This window comes from Brassica napus, chromosome C4, assembly GCF_020379485.1.
Source record: "Brassica napus cultivar Da-Ae chromosome C4, Da-Ae, whole genome shotgun sequence".
Lineage (NCBI taxonomy): Eukaryota > Viridiplantae > Streptophyta > Magnoliopsida > Brassicales > Brassicaceae > Brassica > Brassica napus.
Window position 1 is genome coordinate 28633372 of NC_063447.1, and position 12401 is coordinate 28645772.

Consider the following 12401-nt stretch of genomic DNA (forward strand, 5'->3'; position numbering starts at 1 on the left):
CAAAGTGTAAATTTAGGAAAATGCTCAATACACTGAAACTAGTGGATGCACAGTGTACATATCATACTACAAATTACCTTTGTCGAACAGTGTATAATAGTGTTTTTAGGTATATAGCTAATTATGGGATAATATTAAGGTATGGGATGCACATACTCTCTTTTTTTAATCGTTGATGAATACACCTAAATATTGTTATAAAATAGCACAATAAATTCTAGGTGGCGAATTTGACTTCTCTGTACCTATGCACAATTAACATGTTCACTTTTTCTTTCCTAGGGGTTTTATACACTAGAACTTGTTAATTATTCTTTAATTTTCAAATATAGATACATATTGGTTTTAAATTACGATCGACAATTCCACATGATTGTATAATTTGTTATGAATTTTGAAATTTGAAGGAGGAATAATTTCACGTCTAATAGCAAACGGATACGGATCTTGCTATAAAAGTATTTTGAAAAATATGAATTTTCTTTGATTAGTTTATTCATGGTTGTAACTTGTAAGACATGCATGCATCGATAGTGGTGTGTTCTTTGAATATAGTTTTCAAACGATTTAATAAAAATAATTCATATAAGATTAGTCCATACACCATGATGAATATTTTAGTAGGACTGATGGGAAGAGTATATTTTAATCTGTCTGTTTGCAACTTTGCATAATAAAATATTTTATTTCACTAAATATTGTACTAATCGTTAATACAAATAGGAATGTTGACATATACTAGAATATGTCAAGTGGCTGAGATGTTGGATTCCTTACATCGGAACTCCAACGAAACTTTCGTTAATTTGTGCTTTCCAGTTTTCAATTAAGTTTCAATCTGTCTTTTACAACATACTTTTATTTTTTGTCCACTAGTGTTGGTAATATAAGTGTTACTATACCATTATAATATAGGCTAGGGTCAAAACATTATTAAAAGTATTTTTCTATTATAAACATGATTAGAATAGTTTTACCACCATTATGCTGCTCGACAACTACGAATACTTTACGTTTATCTTACTACGTTTGTTTCGTTTGCATTATCTTCCAGCCATATTTTGTTCAAACCATTTTTGAATTTGTTTTATCCTGTCATCTTATTTTATATAATAAAGCTCGTTTTGATAGGATATAGTTTTTGGACCAAGTCATAGCATAGTATAATAATACTAAAGTGGGAATCAAAACTATAGTAATGTGGTTAGTATACTTAGGTTACGAATGGCGACCTTTAATTCGCGTATTTCAATGTGAAATTGACAATACCGCAAGTTGATCACCATTCAGCATTAGCACTGGAAAACACACTAACAAAAATACAAAAGGTAAATACGCGATTTTTTTTTGGATACATGCAAAGTTCAAAAAACGCACTTCATAATTATCTCCACGTAAAAGACAGTGGTACAATCGAAAACCGCAATATGTTATTCTTTTTCTTAAAGCACCTATGTTATGCAATATGAATATTTTCCATTTAAATAACAAAATCTATTATACATAACTATTTACTTAAACATCAACACGTAGATTTCTCTAAATTGTAAACTTTCTGCCTGTTATGATATTACACAGTCAAAAACTAAATATAATAAAATATTAACTTTTGGTATTTAGTTATTATAATTTACACTTATTAATTTTAGTTATACATCCATTTTATTTTGAGAAATTTCATATGATGATCTTAAAATTTTTTTTTATTACAAATATAGGTTTCAAGAACTAAAATGACCAAAAATTGGTTTCACTAAAGAGTTAATAAATATTTGTACTTCGTGGATAAATTAATATAGGTTTAGGGCTTTGATTTGAGGGGTGTGATTTTTAGGGTGGAGTTTAAGATTTTTAAAAATAAATAAATAAACACTAGTTTTAAAAATAGTTTCAATAAGAATTTTGGGATTTTAAAATATATTTTTGAAAAAAAAGAATCTGAAAATATTTTTTTTGAAAAGACAATTAAAAAAGTTTGGATTCAAAAACGTATTATTAAAATATATATTTATTTTATATTGTTTTCTATCAAAACTGCACTATTTTTTATCAAAACTACATTTTTTTTATTATCAAATCCGCACTTGTCCCGCAAACCGCATGAACCGTAGTTGAACGGTACCATACTTTAGTTCTGCACCGCTTATATTATCAAAACTACGGTTACCATTCGGACTCTTATTATATATTGCTTGCGGGCCTGTGCCCTGTGGCGTGGCCAAGGCCATCCCACAACCACAAAAGAGCGAATCAGCGGCCAAGTATCCCATTACGGGTCATTTCAATTAAATAACACTACCATCTTTCTTTTGAAGCACCATTTGATTTTTTTTAATGTAAATGTTTATACAATAAAATTAAACACCTGACAGTATAAAACGTGTGACATCCAGACAGCTGTTTATACATAATGTCATATAAATAAATTACAAAAATTGAATCCTTTATTTTTTGTAAATGTGCAGTCTTTAAATATATAATACTATCAAGGAGTGAAATAATAATATTAAATAGAAAAGCCATGACCATAAAGTTTATTTTAATGATGTGTTTTGGGTGGGCAGGAGAAAAGTTATTATACTAATAGTACGGTGAAGAAGATTTGAATAAAAAAAAAGGAAATAAGGAAGCAAAGTCATAGAAAAAATGGATATGATAATAAAAATGTGGGACGCAGTGGGCTTTATTCCATAAGAAAGTGACGTTTCTGCCATGCTGGCTACTCGAGATCGTAGCCGTGCAAATAATGTGCGATCCAACGGTTAAGATTGAGAGGAAGTGGTCATCTGAAGATCTGAACCGTTCTCTTTTGCACAGAATTAAGAAGATAGAGGAGAGGAGAGCACCGGATCGTTCATACCTCACAAAGTCTTGAAAGGATTTTATAGTGAGAATCAGTTGATGAGAGGTTAGCTTGCGTGAATGGATAATTCCAGGGAAGCTCGAAAATCATCATCGACCTCCATGGCTGCTTCAAATGGAGTAACAAAACGGAGACAAAGATTCTCAGGTATTGCTTCTTCTTCTTCTTCCTCCTTGTTATTTTCCGACTTTCTGATGATTTTTGTTTTGTTTTTGTTTGATTTGCTGCTGTGTGACAGAGAGTAGTCGTGGGCAGGAGGTGAGGGATCGAGCGGAGAAGAAAGAGAGAGATCCGGAGTCGGTGAATCGGAGTAAGAGGAGGCGGAGTGAAAGGTTCGTACGGAGAAACGAGAGAGATAGCTCGGATGAGAGTATGGGAGATGACGACGACGTTAAGGATAGGTATCAAAGGAAGAGCTTGCCGTTCGCCGATGGAATGATCGGCGTACCTGTCCCAAGAAAGGCTCGTTCAGGTTCCATTTTATTTATTATTATTATTATCTTCTTCTTTTTTTTTGTCTCTCTGATTTTCAAACTCTTTTCCTTCATTTCCTAATTAATTAATTATATTTATTTTTTAATCTGGCGGATGCAGCATGTATAAAGAGGTCGCATGACTGCCGGACATCGTCTGGAAGCGGTGGTGGCGGATTTGGAGAAGATCGCCGAGGACTTCCGACTTCTCCGGGCTTCGAAGTTGCCTCACCCTCTTCTTCAACTGTTTCCGTCAAGCAGAAGAAGGTAAACGGAGCCAAATCCGGGATACCGAAGCCACCGAAATCCTCGGGTACGATGGAGACGGAGGACGACTTGGAGATTGAAATAGCTGAGCTTCTATCCGGACTGAAGCAACAACACCCTCACCGCTCTAAGATACAAGACGAATCGGAGATTCCCCTTTTTATATCATCGGAGGTTAAAGGTATGTGTATGTACACACTTGTTCCTTCTCATCCTATCTCAGACGCAACATATATATCGCTGCTTGATTTTGCAGATTTGAAAACCGAAGGTGCTGATGATTCTTCCGGAGGTTGTAAAGCTGAGCACTCAGCCAACATTGATAAGGAGAAAGAAGTAAGGCCCAGCGTATTGGATGAGCAGAGCCAAGATTCTGCCGCATCAAAAGGGTAGAAGAACTAGCAATTAACAATTAGACTACTGTATATCCATCTTTCCTTTTTTCACTCCATGTTCTCTGAAATCTAATGTATTTTTTTGGACCTGCAGAGTATTATTGGAGGGTCCACAACTGGAAAACTATAGAGACAGCAAGAGTAGTAGTAATTGTTGTGCTAGTAAGCTCGAGATTGATCTCATGGTGAGATATCTATTCCTTTAGGATTTTAGCTCCCAAGACTCTCAGTGTTACAAATGTGCTAAAGATCTTTTTTTTTTTTTCTGTCAATAGGTTACTCCAACTGTTCCTTCCTCACCAGAAAGACTTTCTCTTCTTCCTTTGGCCTCTCATTCTATCGCTTCTAAAGTTTGTTGCAAGGCAAGTGTAGATTTACTAAGGTTGTGCCGTTTAGCATGTCCCCACTTTTTGGTTTCTAACGTTTTTGTTTCTCGTTATACTTAATGCAGCAAGATGGTTCTGTCAAGAGCAAAGAGAAGATTGTTGCCGAGAAACGCCAATGCTTGAATCTTGGTCTGGAGAGTCTGAGCCAAGAGATCAGCAGAGATTCTAGCCTTAGATTACATAATTTAGATCGGAGTCAACCTCAGCTGGCTAAATCTGGTAATCAATCCTGAATAGATTATAAATCAGTCACCATGCAAGTTTTGGCTTCTTAGGTTACTGATTTTTCTTGGATACACAGATCTACCTTTTCTAACCCATGTTTATCTCAATTTCAGCTCAGCAGAGTTCAGTCTTACCTTTGACTGTAGCTGTAGGAGGCTTGCCTAGTGGCCTTCCTCATCAGGGGTGAGTTCCGAAATCCCTACGTTGTCTTGTGCGAGCCTAATGGTCAGACCCTAATTTTTTTTTTTTTTTTTTAAAGCATTGGCAGATATGTACCACTGATGCAGAAGGGTAAACCTGTGGATGGTGAATCTTATACATGTGTGCAGGTAGGTATATGCTGTCGTAGTTGCATTTGTGCTTCACAGAGATGTTGATCATTGTTTATTTTACTGGTTTGGACCATGATTATTTAACAAATGCATGGTGCTTCATTTTCTGCTTCTCAGCCTAGGCCTAAAAGGTGCGCCACACACTTTTTCATTTCCCGGAACATTCAGCTACATCAGCAATTTGTCAAATCAAACCATCTTCCTCCGCCAAACAAAGATTCTGTATATCTGAAAGGTGGTGACTTGAGGCCAACCGCTGGAAACCCATCCTTGGGAGAAAGCCCTCCTATTCTCAGTTTAAACTCACAGGCACAAGATAGATTTGTGGTTAAAACCTCTGAAAGTGGTCATTTTGCTTCAACCAGACAGAAAAAACCTCAACCACCCTCTGCATCTAGTAGTGTAGTGGTATGTCTTTCCTTGGCTTTTTTTTGTGTCGTCACCAATTTGTGTTTATACCATTGCGTTTTTTAGTTAAAATTGTTAAAGTGCTATCTAGTTCTCCTGGATAAAATCATTTTTCTCCTTTAATGCAGCCTGCTCAAGGTTTCATCTTCCCAACAAACCACCATTTGCAACCGGTCATTTTACCTTCGAAGTCATCTCGTCCAACAAATAATAATCCTTGTGTGGCTGTCGGTACAGCATCTGTTAGTTTTAACCATCCAAGTTCATCAGCCTGCGAAGCTTCTTCTCCATACTTTACAGTTCTTCCCAACAATGCATACTCCTTTCAACTGACATCAACCATCAGAGGTGGGACTCCAAGCCAACAGTTGCCTTTCTTCAATGAGTCCTTTTATTCGCCGCAGATGTTCCAACCTTCCCAGCTTCTGCAGAATCAGACTCAAGGCCAAAGAGAGACAAAGGCAGCAAGCTGTTCCTCATCATCGCATAGGCAACTGCAACCGCAAGTTAGTGTGAATAGCGTTTCAAGCCAAGCTAATGTTCAGAAACACAGTCAACAATCTCAAAAGTCTGAGGCCAAAGCTGCTGGAGATAACTCAGATTCAAGGGGTAGCCACACTCATAAAGGAGGGCCATATGGCCAAATCATGACTGCTCCTATGCAGCCACAAAACTTTTCCATGTCATTTGCCTCTTTCGCCGGTGGTTCTGCCCCTGCAAATCTGAATTTCTCTACCAATGGCTACCAGTTCGTATCTGCAGCTCCAGTTGTTCACCACAAAAAACATCAGGCAGGACATCAGGCAGGTGACTCAAAGACGGGAGGTGGAAGCTGTTCAAGTCATGCCGAAGACCAGAAAAAGACTCTTACTGGGAGGACTCCAGCTATGAATGGACAGACGCTGGTTTTTGACAATCCATCGAGAACCCTCAACTTTGTTTCTGGTACTTGGCCTCCTCCTCCAGCCACAAGGATGAGTGGAGATCCTTCAGTGTTTACCCATCATCTTACGCAGAGGCAGCAGCTTTCTGGTCGGAGTAAAACGATGACTCATTCTCAGGCTGACTCTGTTACCGCCAAGTCATCTCAGTGGAAAAACCCTGCAACCTCATCTCTCACGTCGTGCAATTCCTTAGACCTCAAGCAGTTCCAGTCTCAGCAGCAGATAAGAACACACGGACAGACTCAGATTTCTTTTGAAGCACCATCAAAGTCGCAACAGAAAAGATCTGGTGGTGGCTCTTCTTCTGCAGTCACAGGGTCTGCTCCACATGAAAAAGCAGCAAAACCTAAGGTCAACAACAGCAAAGCCTTGCCGTTATCACCTGTTCCTTCTTCAGCTTCACACGCACAGGACCCGACAGAGAATTCAGCTTCTGGCTCGACCCAAAAAAGCTCTCCAGTTTGTGGGAGGAACGTGCCAGCAATCATAACTTCTTGCCCTGGTCACCTTTCTGAGCTAAAGTACTAGTTTCATCGAAGCTGGACGTATGAAGTGGCCATTTTTGCAGTGTATAGCTTCTGAATTAAGCTAATATATAACACCCAGGGGTCGGTATCTTCTTATAAGGTTTATCTAGATTGTTTAATGTATTTTATGGGGTAGTCGATTTTCTTTCTTTATGATCGGTGTAGTGTACATTCCATAGACTTAACAAAACCTTCAAGCAATTTATTTCATTGAAAATACCTCAACAGTATTATACTAAAGAAATCCAATAACGAAGACCACACTTTGGTTCTGCTATTTGATCTACTGAATCTTATGAGCTACTTGTCGACGGCTATAGAAGCCACACTGTCTAGAAAATCTTCTCTTGCATTCTTATCAAACGGTTCTTCACCAATGTACAAGTCTAAGATTGATCTACACAAGAGTTTGCTCTTCACACTCCCAACATGGTTTCCCTCAACTGAAAACAAAGGATAAAGAGTGGTTTAAGACATTTTTGAGAGACGATTTACTTGAAGTCATAAAGATAGAGTCTTACTTGCTACGCTGAGTACATGGCCTGGTTCTTGTGTCAAATCAATTACGGAGCTTCTTGGAATTTTATACTCATCTTTGAAGAGGCTAGTGAAGCTACGAATGAGAAGACCAAAGTATAAAACAATTCAGTAGGCTAACCACAAAATCAAACACAAACAAAATTTGAGTGTTACCTTTGAAGCAACTCATCGTTGTCTACACCACCAAACTTCTTGAGTCTGTTACCGACTGATTCTTGGAAAGCAGTGCGCACGGAACGGATGTTGAGTTTGCTGTAGACAATCTGCAGCCTTATAGTCATCTTTATGTCGGCTTCCATGAGCTGATCCATGAATGCCTTGTTTCCCCTGAGCTCAGAAGCTGCAAGACTTGCGTATTTCTCACCCACAAGTTTCTTCACATCATCACAGTCAGCATATATGCCTAACATATACATATGCAAAAAGGAGCTTAATAAATCAACTTAATGCAAAAAAGAAACAGAACATGTTCTTCGTATTAACTAACAAATGTATGTAGTTTGGATTATAAAGGATATGAATTTACCGAATGCGTAGACATCGATGTTCTTTAAACCCAGCAAGCTCTTCTTCCTCAGCCCCACGCCGAGTAATCTCCGGGATTCTCCGATTGTAGCCGGGAACGAGAAACCGGTCTTAGGCTCAGCAACCGATTCGGAGCTAGAATCGGCTAGAGTTATAGATCCCCATGGTAACAGAGACGAACGGTGAGACGAGAAGACCCAATCCAGAATCGTATGCCTGGGATTCCGCGACGCCGCTACCGCAGCTGCGGCGCCAACGGTGAGTGTCACGGCGACGGCAGAAACAGAGAATCTGGAAGACGAAGAAGTGGCGCGCGGTGGTTTGGGGAGCGAGGGCTGAGAAAACGAGAAAGGGAAGCGAAACGAAACCATCGTCTTCGTCTTAGTGTTAGTTGGGTGTTGGTTGACTCTCTTTTGGTTATTACACTCTCATTAAACACTCAAAACACACCATTGATATGACTCAGCGACAATAACTGCTGCCTTGTTGACACGTTGCGAACAATCCCTAGTTTGGGCTTTATTCGTTTATTAAAAGCCTTTTCAAGCGTCTGTATTGGGCTTTTTAAAATCCGTGAGGCCGAAGTTAATAAGTCTTGCGGGGAACGTGTCGGGTCAACCCGAATTCAGTTGTGGAGCATCCATCCACTTCAGTTGAGGCCGGCCATTCGTAGATCATTCTCTCTTCATCATCATCATCATCGTCATCTCTCAGTTTCTCCGATCATGCTAGGTGGATTTGGAGGAAAGTCATCTTCCGGAGGCCGTAAAAGCCTCCGTGTCGCCGTCGCTGGCGACAAAGGCACCGGTAAATCGAGCCTGATCTCTGCCGTCGCCTCCGAAACTTTCCCGGATAACGTCCCGCGCGTGCTGCCTCCGACGACTCTCCCAGCTGACGCTTACCCTGACTATATACCTATCACCATCATTGATACTCCCTCAAGGTCTCTATCTATTCATATCCTAATTGTGTTGTTCTTCCTGAATTGTCAATGGTGGAAACGTTTTGAAATTTGATTTATCTATATATTGGTTTGGTTTGTTTGATGGGTTTCAATTTTGTACGGATGATCGTCAATCTGCTGATATTTTTTGCTATTTAATTAGTATTGACAATAGGATAAAGCTCATTGAGGAATTCAGGAAGGCCGATGTTGTGATTCTGACATATGCCTGTGACCAGCCTGCAACTCTTGATCGCTTGAGTTCTTACTGGCTCCCTGAGCTCCGCCGTTTACAGGTTTCTCAAAGACTGTTATTTTATGCATTCTCCGTCACAAACTTTAAGTTCAGTTTAGTAACTGTATATGTATATATGTGTCTTAGATCAAAGCACCAGTGATTGTGGTGGGCTGCAAGCTTGATTTACGAGATGAACGCTCTCCTGTGAGACTTGAGGATATTATGGCACCAATCATGAAGGAGTACCGAGAGATTGAAACCTGTATTGAATGTTCTGCATTAACCCTTATTCAGGTTTCATCTTCTTCTCTCTGCCAAATTTACTTGTTTCTTAAGATTTGGATCCTATCTTTTAGCAAAGAGGGAGGGAAAATGCCACAACAACGATTATTTTCTTTCTTTCTTTCTTTCTTTTCCAGGCCCCTGATGTCTTCTACTATGCATTGAAAGCAGTACTTCATCCAACATTTCCTTTGTTTGATCAAGAAAAGCAATGTTTGAAACCTCGCCTCCGCAGGGCTGTTCAAAGAATATTCAACTTTTGCGATCATGATTTGGATGGTGCCCTTAATGACGCTGAGTTAAATGATTTCCAGGTCCCCTTTCTCTATTACCCACTGCCTATTGCCTTCATGAAAATTCCTCATCCCTCTTTAATTATTTATGCTGCAATTCAGGTGAATTGTTTTGGCGCCCCACTTGACCCTGTTGAACTTATGGGAGTTAAGAGAGTGGTACAAGAAAGACAACCAGATGGAGTAACTGATCTTGGTCTTACACTTCCGGGTTTCCTTTTCCTTTTTTCTCTATTTATCGAGAGAGGTCGCCCTGAGACTGCATGGGCTATCCTACGGAAATTTGGTTACAATGATTCTTTGGAACTCAACACCGAGTTACTAACAGTTCCAGCAAAGCATTCTCCTGATCAGGTGTGTGTGTTTTAAATAGTATTTAACTACTAGAATATCTCTAAATTGTTCTGTTATTTAAAGTTTGTGATTAACAGGCTCGCCTTCTTTTAAATAATTCCTGCATTCTATTCCGTTGTTTGACTTGCAGAGCATCGAGCTAACTAATGAAACTATGGACTTTCTGAGGGGATTCTTCCAGTTGTATGACCTTGATAATGTGTGTATGATCGTTTCTCTAATCATCCAACCTTGATTTGTGTTGTTCTGTATCCCCTAAAAGCTTATTTAATCCTCAAGAAGCAGTGATAGTTCTCTAATGCTTCATTGTTTAGGATGGAGCCGTACGGCCAGATGAGCTAGATGATTTGTTTCAAACAGCTCCAGATAGGTAATTTTCTGGCGATTACCTTTTGTGTGATTCGTTGCTAATTTTTGTGTTTATCAACTGTTACTTCCAATGTTTGTTTAGTTAGGTGACCATGTTTTCTTCAGAATTTTACTGCCAGTGCCTTTAGTGCTCTCGTACATGAGCATTTATAGTTCCGTCTTAAGTTTGTTTACATGTACAATATGCTTTTACGATTTCAGTCCTTGGCTTGAGGCACCCTACAAAGATGCCGCAGAGAAAACACCGGGCGGAAAGTTGACAATCAATGGGTTTCTGTCTGAGGTTTGTATGCTTGCTGTCGTGTTGACGGCTAAATTAGAATGATGTTGTTTTCGCCATGATCAACTATCAGATGCAACATTCCTTACCATAACTAATTATGCTCTGTTTTATGGTGTTAATGCAGTGGGCTCTAATGACGCTACTAGATCCTCGGAAAACTTTGGCAAACCTGATATATATCGGTTATGGTCACGATCCAGCTTCAGCATTTTCTGTTACTAGGAAAAGATCAGTGGATCGTAAGAAGCAGCGAACAGAAAGGAATGTGTTTCAGTGCTTTGTATTCGGCCCTAAGAAATCTGGAAAGTCTGCGCTCCTCGATTCTTTCTTAGAGAGGTAAACTAGCTCTATCATTGCTAAGTATCCTGTCTTGGTGCTAGCTTTGATTGTTTATATGTGTTTGCTCATGTTATATTCTCTAAGCCGTGTTTAAACTCCAGGAAATTTTCGGACGGCTATAAGGCAACAGTGGGTGAACGATATGCAGCAAACGTCGTTGATCAGCCTGGGGTAAGTAGCGATGGTCTGAACTCTAATGTTCCTTGTCACATGTGGAGGTTTTTCTTTTCTGTTTTTAAGTGTTGGTTGCAATTTTTGACAGGGTTGTAAGAAAACCCTCATATTGAGGGAAATACCAGAAGACAGAGTGAAAAAGTTTCTGGCGAATAAGGAAGCGTTGGCAGCATGTGATGTTGCTGTGGTTGTCTATGACAGGTTAGCTCTCACAAACTCTTTGCACTTGTCAGGTAGGTATGGATGGAGATGATCAAAAATGAAGAAATTAATATGTGTTGCAGTTCGGATGTATACTCATGGAGAAAAGCGAGAGAAATGTTGATGGAGGTAGCGAGGAAAGGAGAAGAGAGCGGTTATGGGACACCTTGTGTTCTGGTTGCGGCCAAAGATGATTTGGATGCATATCCAATGTCGGTGCAAGAGTCTGATAGGGTAAAGCATCACTGTGACCGACCATATTAATAGCATATGATGAGTGGATATGATAATAAAGTATTTATTACTGAACAGGTCTGCATGGAGTTGGGAATAGACATACCAGTGTCGGTAAGCATGAAAGATGATGAAAGGAATAGTCTGTTCAGGAAAATAGTGAGTACAGCAGAGAACCCTCACATGAGCGTGCCGGAGACAGAGTCGGGAAGAAGAAGCAAGAATATACGCCAAGTCGTGAATAGCTCACTTCTATTTGTCTCAGGTTCTTCTTCTTCTTCTTCTTCTTGTTTATTCACGAATATTTGATAAATCACCTGAGTAAGCTAATTAGTAATGATAATGATTGAAATGGCAGTGGGTACAGCGGTTGGTTTTGCCGGATTGGCAGCGTACCGTGCTTATTCCGCGAGGAAGAATGCTTGAAGAACTAAAAAAAGACATCATAGATGATGGCTTCTTCATATGTCCGTAATTTTGAAATTTTATAGATACAAAAAGGTATTCTTCTCTCTTTTGATTGTCGTCAAGACTCAAGGGCATTCATTATCCGCGCAAGTGTGGTGTGATCCACTAATTTTTTTTCTTTCTTATTCGGGTGTTTGTGGTTTTATTTGATTGGCTAATCTTCCAAAAACCAATGTGAACCTTTTGCTTCTTTATAACTTTTTGTTTTCCTTAGTTAGTGTACATGTATCGTCGGACTGGTTGATGATATAATACATAGCGACCATTTTATTAATGCTTTTACTGTAATTGCACTGTATGTCAAAGATGGTTAAGATTTATCATATAATAAGTAAGCT

General features: G+C 39.2%; 3 protein-coding genes across 6 annotated transcripts; 2 read left to right on the top strand and 1 right to left on the bottom strand.

The window, feature by feature from the left end:
• The first annotated feature begins 2713 nt into the window (after positions 1-2713).
• LOC106396730 (protein TIME FOR COFFEE) lies at positions 2714-7039 on the top strand. Of its 4 annotated transcripts, none has more exons than XM_022700813.2 (11): positions 2714-3010; positions 3102-3335; positions 3458-3784; positions 3860-3992; positions 4093-4183; positions 4274-4360; positions 4450-4603; positions 4723-4792; positions 4878-4938; positions 5035-5349; positions 5478-7039. In XM_022700813.2, exons 1-11 carry the CDS (start codon positions 2923-2925, stop codon positions 6819-6821), a joined length of 2904 nt encoding a protein of 967 aa, XP_022556534.1. In that variant the 5' UTR covers positions 2714-2922; the 3' UTR covers positions 6822-7039. The 4 variants fall into 4 exon arrangements, with proteins under 4 accessions (XP_022556534.1, XP_022556533.1, XP_013692659.1 ...); XM_022700812.2 differs by having other exon boundaries at positions 2716-3010; positions 4869-4938; XM_013837205.3 differs by having other exon boundaries at positions 2717-3010; positions 5059-5349.
• LOC106396733 (fatty-acid-binding protein 1) lies at positions 7002-8378 on the bottom strand. Its single transcript, XM_013837208.3, has 4 exons — positions 7887-8378; positions 7514-7763; positions 7342-7433; positions 7002-7263 (listed from the first exon to the last, which is right to left on the bottom strand). The coding sequence occupies exons 1-4, from the start codon at positions 8254-8256 to the stop codon at positions 7121-7123; spliced, it is 855 nt and encodes a 284-aa protein (XP_013692662.1). The 5' UTR covers positions 8257-8378; the 3' UTR covers positions 7002-7120.
• Positions 8379-8493: 115 nt separating this feature from the next.
• Positions 8494-12337, top strand: LOC106396731 (mitochondrial Rho GTPase 2). The gene is made up of 14 exons (XM_013837206.3): positions 8494-8828; positions 8992-9124; positions 9211-9360; positions 9486-9662; positions 9744-9995; positions 10126-10194; positions 10310-10365; positions 10566-10647; positions 10772-10983; positions 11088-11157; positions 11249-11361; positions 11445-11595; positions 11674-11860; positions 11954-12337. The coding sequence occupies exons 1-14, from the start codon at positions 8611-8613 to the stop codon at positions 12019-12021; spliced, it is 1938 nt and encodes a 645-aa protein (XP_013692660.1). The 5' UTR covers positions 8494-8610; the 3' UTR covers positions 12022-12337.
• Positions 12338-12401: the final 64 nt, after the last annotated feature.

Coding starts and splice junctions, on each gene's coding strand:
- LOC106396730 (XM_022700812.2), top strand. CDS start 2,923: ATGGATAATTCCAGGGAAGCTCGAAAATCATCATCGACCTCCATGGCT. Junction 3,336..3,457: donor CCCAAGAAAGGCTCGTTCAG/GTTCCATTTTAT, acceptor TGGCGGATGCAG/CATGTATAAAGAGGTCGCAT. Junction 4,793..4,868: donor AGTGGCCTTCCTCATCAGGG/GTGAGTTCCGAA, acceptor TTTTTTTTAAAG/CATTGGCAGATATGTACCAC.
- LOC106396731 (XM_013837206.3), top strand. CDS start 8,611: ATGCTAGGTGGATTTGGAGGAAAGTCATCTTCCGGAGGCCGTAAAAGC. Junction 9,996..10,125: donor CAAAGCATTCTCCTGATCAG/GTGTGTGTGTTT, acceptor TTTGACTTGCAG/AGCATCGAGCTAACTAATGA. Junction 10,984..11,087: donor CTCGATTCTTTCTTAGAGAG/GTAAACTAGCTC, acceptor TTTAAACTCCAG/GAAATTTTCGGACGGCTATA.
- LOC106396733 (XM_013837208.3), bottom strand. CDS start 8,256: ATGGTTTCGTTTCGCTTCCCTTTCTCGTTTTCTCAGCCCTCGCTCCCC. Junction 7,764..7,886: donor CATCGATGTCTACGCATTCG/GTAAATTCATAT, acceptor TGTATATGTTAG/GCATATATGCTGACTGTGAT. Junction 7,434..7,513: donor AACGATGAGTTGCTTCAAAG/GTAACACTCAAA, acceptor TCTCATTCGTAG/CTTCACTAGCCTCTTCAAAG.